Source organism: Podarcis raffonei, chromosome 2 (genome assembly GCF_027172205.1).
Source record: "Podarcis raffonei isolate rPodRaf1 chromosome 2, rPodRaf1.pri, whole genome shotgun sequence".
Classification (NCBI taxonomy): Eukaryota; Metazoa; Chordata; class Lepidosauria; order Squamata; family Lacertidae; genus Podarcis; species Podarcis raffonei.
Genome location: NC_070603.1, coordinates 68,493,590 through 68,506,884, shown reverse-complemented (window position 1 = coordinate 68,506,884; position 13,295 = coordinate 68,493,590). Strand labels below are relative to the sequence as shown.

The 13,295-nt window shown below is 42.3% G+C and overlaps 1 protein-coding gene across 1 annotated transcript in view; it reads right to left on the bottom strand.

The window, feature by feature from the left end:
- Positions 1-9,446: 9,446 nt before the first annotated feature.
- Positions 9,447-13,295, bottom strand: part of HRH2 (histamine receptor H2) — a 38,493-nt gene continuing 34,644 nt past the window's right edge. The window contains 1 exon segment of the mRNA XM_053377153.1: positions 9,447-9,928. Within this exon segment, the coding sequence (XP_053233128.1) occupies positions 9,742-9,928 (187 nt within the window). The 3' untranslated portion in view covers positions 9,447-9,741.

Sequence of the window (13,295 nt, the reverse complement as noted above, 5' to 3'; positions counted from 1 at the left end):
CACTTCAATTGCAATTATTTTTGCAATTAGATTAGTCTGTAATTGTTATCTTAGGTAGCAGGCCTTTTCATTTTCTTTTTTTATTTGGGGGGTCAGAATGATTTCCCATGGGCTAGAATGGGAAGAAACTTCACAGATATTTTGAAGTCCTGCCCTTCCTAATTGCTAAGGGACTGGTGGGATCCATTATATCATACAGATGTTTCCAATAAGCTTCTTGCACCAGTGCATTACCATTTCCTTGTAGTAGTAGGCATGAGATGCAATCCCTTTCCTTCTGGGCTAAGCTGCATGCCCCATTATCTAAGCAACTTGTCTCACTGAGTAACAACAGTGCCTTGCATCCAGTCATCTATCCTACCCAGCATTTGACATCCAGCCTGTCTGTGACTATGTCTTCTTCCTTCTTGCCCTCCATGCCTGTTTGCTTGATCTGGTACCTGATACACACATCAGATTTGTCAACATCATTCAGCTCCTCCATGATAATATGTCAGCAACAATAACAGATAACAATGGCTCTCAAAGTGAACCATTCAAAGTGGGATCAGGTGTTAAACAGGGTTCTGTTATATCCCCAACTCTATTTATTATTTTCATTGCCATGATCCTACACTTTGTCGAAGGGTAACTCCCCACCAGAGTAGAAATCATATATTGAACATTGATGCCGAAATCCAGCATCACCTGAGCTCTGCGAGTGCAGCTTTCTCCCGATTGAAGTGCAGAGTGTTTCAGGACTGGGACATTCGCAGGGAAACCAATATGTTTGTTTACAAAGCTATTGTACTACCAACTTACTGCATGCTTGTGAAACGTGGACCACTTATAAATGCCATCTCCAACTCCTTGAAAGATTCCATCATTGGTGTCTCTGAAAATTTTTACATATCGCTTAGGAAGAGAGACGAACCAATGCCAGTGTACTGGAAGAAGCAAAGATCACCAGTGTCAAAGCAATGATTCTTCAACATCAACTTTGTTGGACTGGTCATGTTGTGCAGATGCCTGATTATCGTCTTCCAAAGCAACTACTCTATTCTGAACTTTTAAATGGTGTAATGCTGTGTAATGCTGGTGGTCAACAAAAGAGGTTTAAAGACTCTCTCAAGGCAAATATAAAAAAATGTAGTATAAACACTGACAACTGGGAAACACTGGCCTGCAAGCGCTCCAATTGGAGAACAGCCTTTACCAAAGGTGCTGTGGACTTTGAAGATGCCCAAAAACAGGACGATAGGGAGAAACATGCTAAGAGGAAGGTACATTTGGCAAACCCTCACCATGATCAACTCCTGGCCAGAAACCTATGCCCCCACTGTGGAAGGATGTGTGGATCCAGAATTGGCCTCCACAGTCACTTACAGACTCACTGTGAAGACCCTGTTCATGGAAGACAATCTTACTCGGCTACGAGTGATTGCCAAAGAAGAAGACACACACCACCAGCCTGTTCATGGCAATGTTTCTGGCTGATGTCCCCATCACCTTGTGCCAGACGCAAACTCAATCACAGTCTGTTGCGAATTGACCAAATTTGGGTAACTAGAGGACTGGCTCCGAAGACAAGAAAAGTGGAAATTTGCCCTAAAACTTGCTCCGACCATAATGCCGTGAAGATGGAGATGAAACTGACACCAATTGGTTCCTTTAGATGGAAGATGAATGACACCTTGTTTAGAAACGAAGAAGTGACCAAGAAGGCCCAAAAAACCTTGAGAGATTATTTTGAGATAAATATGAATACTACTGTTGAAAAAAGAGTAATCTGGGACACAAGTAAAGCAGTTATGAGAGGGTTTCTGATACAACAGAATGCAATAAAGAAGAGAGCTCAAAATGAGAAAAAAGATAAAATTTTGGAGAAAATAAAGGAAGGTGAGAAGAAGCTGAGAGCAAAACCAAAGTCGCAGGAGATTCTGAGAGAAATAAAGTTACATCAAGTACAGTATATGAAAATGATGAACCAGGAAATAGAATGGAAAATTAAACAGATGAGACAGAAAACATTTGAGTCGGCAAACAAATGTGGGAAATTGCTGGCGTGGCAAATGAAAAAAAGACAAAAACTCAATACTATTACAAATTTGGAAGTGGAAGGAAAGAACATACAGAATCCAGTGGAGATTAGAAAGTGCTTCCAGAGGTACTTTAAACAACTATATACACAAGGGACACAGAAAGAAATTGATATTGATTGATTTTTGGAAACAAATGGATTGCAAAAAATCTCTCAAGAAAACAAGCTAATGCTGAATTATAAAATAACCGAGCAGGAGGTAGAAGGTGCCATTCAGAACATGCAATTGGGCAAATCTCCAGGGCCGGATGGTTTAACTTCAAGATACTATAGATCCCTGAAAGAATGGTTAATGCAAACATTAAAGGAAGTTTGTAATGAAATTTTGGAAGGGAAAAAAGCACCAGAGTCATGGAAGGAAGCCTACTTATACCAAACTTATACCACTTATACCAAAAACAGAGTCTGAGAAGACACAGCTTAAGAATTACCGCCCCATATCTCTGCTCAATGTGGATTACAAAATTTTTGCAGATATTTTAGCTAAAAGATTAAAAAAAGTACTAGCAGAAGAGATACATAAAGATCAAGCAGGCTTTCTCCCGGGCAGACACTTGTCTGATAATACGAGAAATATAATTAATATTCTAGAAAAACTACAAGTGAATATTAATACTAAAGCAGTTTTGATTTTTGTAGACGCAGAGAAAGCTTTTGACAATATTTCTTGGAGCTTCATGAAGAAGAACCTACAGGGGATGGGGGTTGGTCAAGGTTTTGGAAATGGTATAGGTGCAATATATTCAGAACAAAAGGCTAAATTAATTGTCAACAATGTAGTGACGGAGGAATTTAAGATAGAGAAAGGAACACGACAAGGGTGCCCAATTTCCCCATTGCTTTTTATATCGGTCTTGGAGGTTCTTTTAAATATGATTAGAAGGGATCAATTGGTTAAAGGAATACAAGTCGGAGCTAAACAGTACAAATTGAAAGCATTCGCTGATGACCTAGTATTGACATTACAGGAGCCAGAATCTAGTACTAAAAGAGTATTGGAATTGATTCAAGAATTTGGTCAGGTTGCAGGTTTTAAGTTGAATAAGATAAAAACTAAGGTTTTAGAGAAAAATCTAACAGAGATTGAGAGAGAAAGGTTTCAGAAGGAGACAGGATTAACATTGGTTAAGAAAGTGAAATACCTGGGGGTCAATATGACTGCTAAGAATGTGAATTTATTTAAAGATAACTATGAAAAATGTTGGATGGAAGTGAAAAAGGACTTAGAAATATGGTCAAATCTGAAGCTTTCATTGCTAGGCTGTATCGCTGTGATAAAAATGAATGTTTTGCCAAGAATGTTGTTTTTGTTTCAAACATTGCAAATTTTGGATAAAATGGACTGTTTCAAGAAGTGGCAGAGAGATATTTCTAGATTCGTCTGGCAGGGCAAGAAGCCCAGAATAAAATTTAAAATACTAACTGATGCAAAAGAAAGAGGTGGATTTGCCCTGCCAGACCTTAAACTTTACTATGAATCAGCCGCATTTTGCTGGTTGAGAGAATGGCTGCTTCTTGAAAACACAGACATTTTGGACTTAGAAAGTTTCAACAATGTATTTGGGTGGCATGCATATTTGTGGTATGATAAGGTCAAAGCACATAAAGCATTTAAAAACCATATTGTCAGGAAAGCATTGTTTAATGTCTGGACAAGATATGAAGACCTATTTGAAAATAAAACCCCAAGGTGGTTGTCACCGATGGAAGCGAAGGCTCAGAAAAAGCTCAATATGGAGGCCAAATGGCCGAAATATTGGGAAATTTTGGAACAAGAGGGAGACAAATTGAAATTGCAGAGCTTTGAGAAATTAAAAGACAAAGTGCAAGATTGGCTTCATTATTATCAAATAATGGAGGCTTACAATTTGGACAAGAAAATTGGCTTCCAGGTGGAAAAATCAAAATTGGAAACAGAACTGTTAGAACCCAAAACTAAGATTTTATCAAGAATGTATAACTTGCTGTTGAAATGGACCACTCAGGATGAAACGGTGAAATCTGCTATGATTAAATGGGCACAAGATGTTGGACACAACATTATGTTGGCTGACTGGGAACAGTTATGGACCACAGGTATGAAATTTACGGCATGTAATGCCTTAAGAGAGAATATTATGAAAATGATATACAGGTGGTACATGACACCAGTCAAGCTAGCAAAAATATATCATTTGTCTGATAATAAATGTTGGAAATGTAAAGAGATTGATGGTACATTCTTTCACCTTTGGTGGACGTGCCCAAGGATTAAGGCTTTCTGGGAGATGATCTATAATGAAATGAAGAAGGTATTTAAATATACCTTTTTGAAGAAACCAGAGGCCTTCCTCCTGGGCATGGTCGGCCAATTGGTGCTAAAGAAGGACAGAACTTTCTTTATGTACGCTACAGCAGCAGCAAGAATACTCATCGCAAAGTATTGGAAGACACAAGATTTACCCACCAAGGAAGAATGGCAGATGAAGGTGATGAATTACATGGAACTGGTGGAAATGACTGGCAGAATCCGAGACCAGGGAGAAGAATCGGTAGAAGAAGGTTGGAAGAAGTTTAAAGACTATCTACAGAAACATTGCAAAATTAAGGAATGTTAGAAGGATGCTGGAATGAACTTATGTGGTTTTAGTAGCAATGTTATAAAGGAGTATGTAAAAATGGGTTGTCAACAGGTGAGAATGTAAAGTTATAACATATTAAGATAAATGATTAAGATAAAAACAAAGATGGAAAGGATTTGCTGAATTAATTAATTGAACTAGAATACAAAAAAGGAAGGTGTGAGGAGGTCAAGGAAACAAGTAAACGAAAGATAAGCTATGGAAAAATTGATTTGTTTTTAATTTTTTAATTTTTCAGTTTTTTGTAATTTTTTGTTTTATTATTTTCTCTTATGTTTGTAATTTTTTGAAATGTTAATAAATATTATTATTTTAAAAAAATCACAGTCTGTTGCAAGCTAGGCCCCAAGCCTGACAACGTGTGAGTTATTTTTTTGCACCTTCATCCAATGGCTGCTGTAATATTTGAAAATATGGCACCACATGGACAGAGTCAATCGCACAGATTTTCCCACACACTCATTACCTGATCAGGATTTGCAGGTGAGGGTTTGGTGGGAAGTACCCATGTGATTAAACCCTGCTAAATCACATGGCCAGCACTGTAAGGTGAAGCCAGGGGAAAGAAGCTAAAGGGACCTTATGGATGAAAAGTCAGATACACACACCACAACAGGATCTATATTAAATTAGGCCTATTGAATCATAGAACCACAGAATTGTAGAGCCATCTAGTCCATCCTCCTTGCAATGCATGAATTGCAACTAAAGAATAGAATAATAGTAAGTGATCAGATTCCATGTATACTTGACCACAGAAGTTTAGAGGATGCTAACCAAGGGCCATAACTCAGTGAGAGAGCATCTGCTTTGGATGTCAAAGGTCCCAGGTTTATTCCCCGGCATCTCCAGGTAGAGCTGGGAATGTCCACAGCCCGAAACCATGGAGAACTGTTGCCAGTCAGTAGTGGCAATACTGATCTAGATAGACAAGTGATCTGACTTGATTTAAGGTAGCTGCTCATGTTCCTATGCTCTGCTAAGGCCTGCCAGTCTAAAGGAACCATGTGGGTGGGGTAAAGATGAGACAAAGGCATGAGGAAATGTCTCATTTTCCTTTGTGGTTACAATAGTGTAGGAGCTGAATCTTTACTTTTGAACTTTGGGCACAGAACATGCCACGTGACATCAAAAATAGCAGAATTAGCAGAGGAAGAGAACGTGGGAAAATGTGATTCTCTTCATTGTGTTGCTACTCCCCATTCTAAAACAGCTCTATGAATTTTGACATTTCAACACTTCAATACAGCAGAAGGATGTTGGAAAGGAGATACTCCTGGTTCCAAAACTTGTACACACAAGTGTTGCAGCTACTTTGATCAAGACAGTTCACTTAAATAAGATAGCTGATGATTCTGAGTTTAGACTACTTGCTTCGCTCACATCCATTCATTATGAAGTCAGTGAGCTGGTCTATTTCAATGCAGCCTGTGGATTCAGGCTCATAGGACTGCTTCATGCATTGTGCTTTCCGTTTGAGAAAAGATCTTCTACATTAAAAAAGCATTAACACTCTGTGCAATTGTTAAGTGTGTATTATATGAACTTGTATGTACTTTGCAGTATGTCAGCAGTTGTCAAGAGAGTGTGGTCACATACTGCTAAAAGGAATTTGGAGAGATCCAAGAAGAACAAAACATTGAATTCCTATAAATCTCCTGGCAAAGAAAAAGAGATAAAAGTTGCAATAGTTATATGAGAGATCCTTGCAGTATCCCCTCACATATTAAAAACTCCACCAGGTTATATAAAATCTGAGCTCTCATGCCTCGCTGTAGCAAAGAGCTTCGAGGTTTGTTTGATGACAAAATTTACAACACATTCCCAAGAACTGACAAAACAAAATCCTCTCTCTTTCTCTTCCTGATTCATCAGAATTATTTTTGTTCCATTGACAGTAAATTTTACAGTTTCTGGGAGACATGAGGAAACAAGTCTCATGTATTGAGCGAGCAACGCCAGATTTGCGGGGAGTAAAAAATATGTATCTGGCAGGTAGGTGGCACTGCTAAGCCTTTCATTGCAAGTTTTTGCTCATGATTTCCAAACCTGAAATCTGTCCATTACCGTAATTTCCCCTTTTTAAAGCAGGACGAGGAACCTTTTTCACTCCAGGGGTCGCTTTCCCTCTGGACAACCTTCTGGGGACCCTATGCCAGCGGTAGGCAAAGCCAGAGGCAAAAGTGGGCATAACAGTGAGTGCAAATCTTACCTATGTACAGCAGCTTAGTCCCCCTCACCTTGTACATTCCTCCCCAGCCAGGCAAGCAAAAAGCGTTATCGAAGTTCAAGGACTCATTCTGCTCAGAAAACAAACAAACACTCAAGGGTGGTGCAAAAGAGGGCGGGTGAGTTGTGTGGCAGGAGAGGAGTGTGTGGCCTGGGAAAAAGCTCCAAGGGCCAGGTAGTGAGAGCTGAAGTGCTCCATTGGCCTGAGTTTCCCCATCTCTGCTTTATAGCCACAAACATAATTCTGAACATGGTGGAAAGGCTCCCCACCACCCGTCCCAATTCCAATTCCAAGGAGATTTGGAGCAGAGGCCGCAGGCAGGGCAGGGAAGAGGTAAGCATCCCTCCCTGCTTCTGTTTCTCTGCTCCAAATCCCCAACCTTACCTTCCTCCTCAGCTACTTTTCTTTATAAAAGGGTCCTCTTTGACAATTTGTCTATGAAATGTGTTGTTCATCTCTTGGGTTCATATTTTAAATCAACTACTTTGTCAAAAGCCAGGTATAGCAGGTTTGCTAGATGCCCCCTGTCAATGTGCTGTTTATCACAATTCTGACACGCAGAGGGACCCTCCAGTAAAACATGTTGTTGACCTATGTTAACAACCTGAGGTATAAAAGCATGCCCAGCTCTTTTTTGTGCTCTTGCCAGAAAAGCCAGGCACATTGCTGCAGCCACTATCACATTTTTAGGCTGGTGGGCATACCTTGCATATTATGCAAATGGACAGCTTTTACATCAGAGTCCACCCCCAGGTCCACCAGAATTGCTGGGCTCCATCTTCTGAATTAAACAGCTACCTTTGAAGGTGACTCGTAAACTACAACTAATCCAGAATGCAGCAGCTAGACTGGTGGCTGGGAGTGGCTGCCAGGACCATATACCACCGGTCCTAAAGGATCTTCATTGGCTCCCAATATGTTTCTGAGCACAATTCAAAGTTTTGGTGCTGACCTTTAAAGCTCCAAATGACCTTGGCCCTGTATACCTGAAGGAGCATCTCCACCCACATTGTTCTGCCCGGACACTGAGGTCCAGCGCCGAGGGTCTTCTGGCGATTCCCTCACTGCGAGAGGTAATATTACAGGGAACCAGGCAGAGGGCCTTCTCAGTAGTGGTGCCCACCCTGTGGAATGCCCATCTATCAGATGTCAAGGAGATAAAGAATTATACAACTTTTAGAAGACACCTGAAAGCAGCCCTGTATTGGGAGATTTTTAATGTTTATATTTTTATTATGTTTTTAGATATGCTGCAAGCCGCCCAGCCAGATGGGCGGGCTGTAAATAAAATAAAATCTATTATTGTTGTTGTTGTTATTGTTGTTGTTGTTGTTGTTGTTGTTGTTATTACCAGCCTTTTTAAAAATTTCAAGAGCTGACAGTCATACTAGAAACTGTCATTCTTCTTCAGAGATTAGTCATTATGGTTCATTATTATCATTATGCAGAGACCTTTTGAAAACTGTTTATGTATGACAATTTACCCAACCACCACCATACCACATAGCACCCTTCTCCATTTTCTAGTTCCTTCTCAGCCTATCACGATGTCCATGCTTATCTATAGGATGAGATTACATTCTCACTACAGCCAACCAAAGAAAACTAATAAATCTTTAATAAAAATATATTATTATTATTTTTAAAAAGAATGAGATTACATGGTAGGAGTGGTCCATGAACTCCATCTCTTCTGTTCTATTGCTTCAATAGCAGCTCAGTTTCTAATACTGTATATCTAATGCAAAATTGGCAGGGTCATGGGTATCTGGTTGTCGGGTTGCAGAAGCAGAAAAGAAGAAACCAGGCTACAAGCTGTATCTGCCCTCAAACTGCACACTGAACAACCGGCCTCTGGGGTGAAAACCTTGTGGCCATTCAGCAGGATAAGAGTTCCATTCTTCACATCTTCAGAAGTTTTTTATTAATCATATTTGAAATTTAAACACATTCCACACATTCCAAAGTGTATGGGATACTTTGTTCACACACCTTGTGTGCTCTTCATATGGTGCTTGTTAAATAGCTATTTGGATATTTTAGTAGAATTTTTTTATCTTTGAAAATAGCATCCCATTGACACCAGCATCCCCATTCCACCCCAAAAAGGCCTTCACACTCTACCATCCAAAAGTACCTGGGTGCAAAGTGTATGCCATCCTATCATGAAACATTAAAAGGTAAAATGCCACTTAACATTTAAGCAAAATACCTTCTCTGTTTTTTCTTTCTCTCTTTCTTTTTCCCTACTGTTTTTGAATAGAAATACATTGAAGACCAAAGTGAAGACTTGATAAATAGAAGCCAAACACTGTTGAATCCTGAAAGCTAACATTTATTAAATATTCAAAACATTTGTCAAATGCACTTTTATCAGATGTTTTGGAAACCACAAACTATGTTGAAAATGCAAGATGACTCCATATTGAATACTGTCAATGCAAGAAATATCCCCAGGGCATAAATATGACATTTATAGGCTAACAGGGCAATAAATGCCTTGGAGTGTAAGAATGAAGTCCTTCCTTTTTGTCACTTCCTCCCAAGCCACAGTTATTTCCTGTCCTAGATGTGGACAGATAATCCTATAGGTATGTACAGTCACGCATCTCCAAGTACTTCTGGATTCACACCACATTTATAGTCAAGAGTCTTTCAGGGAAATCAAAGTCCCTGCATAGTAAGCCCCCTATCGAACCATCTTGAGAAGACTGAGATGGTGCACCCGATGCAACAACCTTCAAGCAATCTTTGAGCTACCTTGAGTCATAATTCTCTACATCCAACTTCATAAGAAAGCAGGTCCTGGCTCAGGTGAAGACACAGTAGATAACTGTATGGGGTGCAGAAGGTTGCCTTGTCTTCCTTGCATTTGCCACTGGCTGATCAAACATTGGGCTCCACACATCTCTCTTGGGAAGAACCTTGGCCAAACAGAGACTTTGACAGCAGGGCAGCACAGGACAGGGTGATTTATCACATTGTGGGTTCAGATTCCTACAAGGGGAACAGCAATGAAAATAGTTCAGACTGACAAAGAGAAGATACTTTTAAATATTTTCCCAATGATCCCCCAATGTTCCCATTTTTAGAATCTGCTTCCTTGTTCCAAGTACACAGCAGGCTATGTGATGGTGCTAGACATGTTGATGGCTACAAAAAAACAAAGCAGAACAGATCAAAAGAATGTATATTCTGAGAGGAAATATAGGGCTCATTTCTCCAATTACTCAGTTACGTTCTTCTATGATAAACAATTTAGTGCTGGAAAATGAGTAACTACTAGTGTTGCTTACAAATGGAGAGATGTCAGAAATCAGTTTCGATTTACTATCTGGAAGTGACCTATGAAGAATGTGCATAAGCCACAGATTATAGTGCTGTTTGAGACAGAATGGCATGCAGTACCATAAATCTAAGCCATGTATTATAAGGATAAAAGCATTTAACTACCTATTCATCTACTGTACAGCTGTGGAAGTGAGACGATGTGAATGCTGCCGTCGGGGAGGATGATCCAAAGGCACATTTACAGTGCATTCCTACATAGCTCTGATCAGAGGTTCCTCTAAGTTCAATGGGACTTACTATCAGGTCTCTGTGAATAGGACGGTGGCTTTAAATGGTCAAATCCCAGAATTTTCAGAGCTGCTCGAGATTGGTTTTTTTAAAAAAACTGAGACCTGCCCATTAAACCAAATATAATGCATAAAATGGAGATGGGCAAGGGGAACAAGTTCCAGTGTGAGGCTGTACCAGAAAGAAGACCATGGCAATGGGAAGACCAGACTGGCCACAGACATAGGCCAGGGAACAAGCAGCTGTAGGAAATTGCTTCCCTCTTCCTGGCTGAAGAACTCTGCTCCAACTGCCAGTTGTCTTGCAACAGATGTGTGGAGAAGAACAATTGTCTTGGAGACCACTTGATCAAAAGGCAAATGTGCCTTTAAGAGCAGCAGCTGGATGTATTTTGAAACCACAGGAGAAAACGGCAAAAGGGAAATGTATATAATGAATTGAAAAAGATGTTTAAATATGCGTTTGTTAAAAAACCATAAGCCTTTTTGCTAGGAATAACAGGAAGAGAGATAAATAGAAGTGATTATAAACTTTTTCAGTACGCGGTAACAGCGGCAAGAATATTTGTCAGGGAACTGCCATCGGAGAAACAGGAGGTGAAAAGGCTCACAGAGGCTGAGAGAGACTTATCCGCTGAGGAGGGGACCAGCAGGGGGAGAGGAAGAGCTCCAAGGGAAAGTGAGTCGGAGGGAGGGCTCAGAGACACTTCCAGCGAAAATAGCGGGGAGGTTTCAGGACCTCCCATAGGGACACCCACTCCTCGCCGGAAACTGTCACGCCGAGAGTCCAGAAGACGCGTTTCCATTAAGGAACTTTTATGCTGGAAGAAGTTCCGTAAACGCCCACTGTCCGATTCTACGAGCGACTGATGGAGCCATGCTTAAGGAGTTCCGTCACAGACAGAGGTTTGTGGACTTAGCCAAACTCTGAGGGACTAGAACTTTATGCACAAGCAGCTCATCATCCCATCACAGCAATCGGACAGTCCCTGAAAGCAGCTTGTGCAGAGATGCATCATGAGCAACCCAGCCGGAACCGGGGGAGCAGGAGGAGCTGGAGAGGGTCCAAGCCTGGAAGAAAGGTACCGGGTGTTGGAGGTCCAGCTAGCGCTGCAAACGGCGAGGCTAGAGGAAAGGAGGGCGCAGGATGCAGAAAAGGCAAAAGGCGCCCCACTAGCAAGAAAGATGCCAGGATTGGTGCAGAAGTTTGGGGGGGACCCCAGGAACTATCAAGCCTTTAGGACAGAGATGCAGTATGCTCTCAATCTGCAGTTTGACGACTTTCCCGACGAGGCATCGCGAGTGGCGTTTGTGGTTGGCCATCTCGAAGGGGGGGCGAGAGACTGGGTTAGACCCCTGATGGCAGGGAATAGTGAAATGCTGAAGGACACGAGGAAGTTTTTTCGCGCCATGGATTTGATGTTTTCCAGCGAGATTGAGCAGGGACTGGTGCGCAGACAGTTGATGGCTTGTAAACAGGGGAGCCGATCGGTTCGTGAGTACTGGACTGAGTTTACCATGCTGATACATAAATTGGGGTGGGACCTATCGGCGGAACCCATTCAAATGCTTTTCGAAGAGGGGCTTTCTTCGGCGGTGAAAGACGAACTTTCCCGGGCGCCCAGGGCGGAGTCTATGGACCAGCTGACCAAATCAGCGCTGACCATTGGAGCGCGCCAGGAGGCGAGAGCCTTGGAGAAGCGGGAAGGGAAAGGAGAGCGTTGGAGGGATTTCCGCATTCCAGAGATTCCGGAGCCAAATTTCCCGCCAGGAGAGCTGATGGAAATTGGAACAGCGCGCGCGCGCGCAGTTTCAAATCCCAGTGAAGGGCGGAAGAAGGAGGGGAAGAGCACCAAGAAATGTTATCTCTGCCAGCAGCCAGGTCACTTTGCCAGAGTCTGCCCGCAAAGAAAGGAATGGCAAGGGATGGCGGGAGCTGTTGGGGGGAAGGAGGAGGGAGTCCAGGAGCAAGTAAAAGCCAACGCCTGGCTGCCACCGTCAGGGCACAGCAGCCAGGCCAAGGAGCAGTAAAAGTGCCCACGCCGGAACCTCCAAGACCAGCCCTAGTGATAGAGGTGTTGCTAGAGCTGGCAAACGGACACCCACTAAAGACAATTGGACCGCTATTGGACTCAGGCAGCTCCTGTAATTTTATGAGTAAGGAGTTTGCAGCTGAACACCAGATACAGATACTCCCTTTAAGTAACCCCCTGCAGGTGACCACGATCGATGGGAGGGAGCTGTTGGGAGGAGAAGTTAGCCTACAGACCGTCCCAATGGTTATGAGGGTGGCCAGGCACACCGAAAGGATAGCGTTCAATGTGGCCACCCTGGGAGGGGCTCCCGTTATTTTGGGAATGAGCTGGCTAGCGTTGCATGATCCGCTAGTGGGCTGGCATCAGAGAGTGGTCTCCTTTGGGTCAGCACATTGCCTGGAACACTGCAAAGAGGGAAAGGCGCCGGAAGGGGCAAAAGCCTTTCTAGCAGGGACGGAAGTAATGGACAAAGGGAAGGTGCCCAAACAATACGCTGACCTGAGCAAGGTCTTCAGCGAAAGGGAAGCAGATAAACTACCACCGCATAGAGCCTTTGACTGCCAAATCAACCTGGTCCCTGGAGCCCAGCTCCCAGTGGGCAAGCTGTACGCCATGTCAGACAGGGAAATGCAGGAGTTAAGGGAGTTTATTGATAAAAACCTGAAGAGAGGCTTCATCAGAGAGTCCAGAGCGGTGGGGGGCAGCCCAGTGTTTTTTGTGGACAAAAAACACACGGATAAACCCAGACTT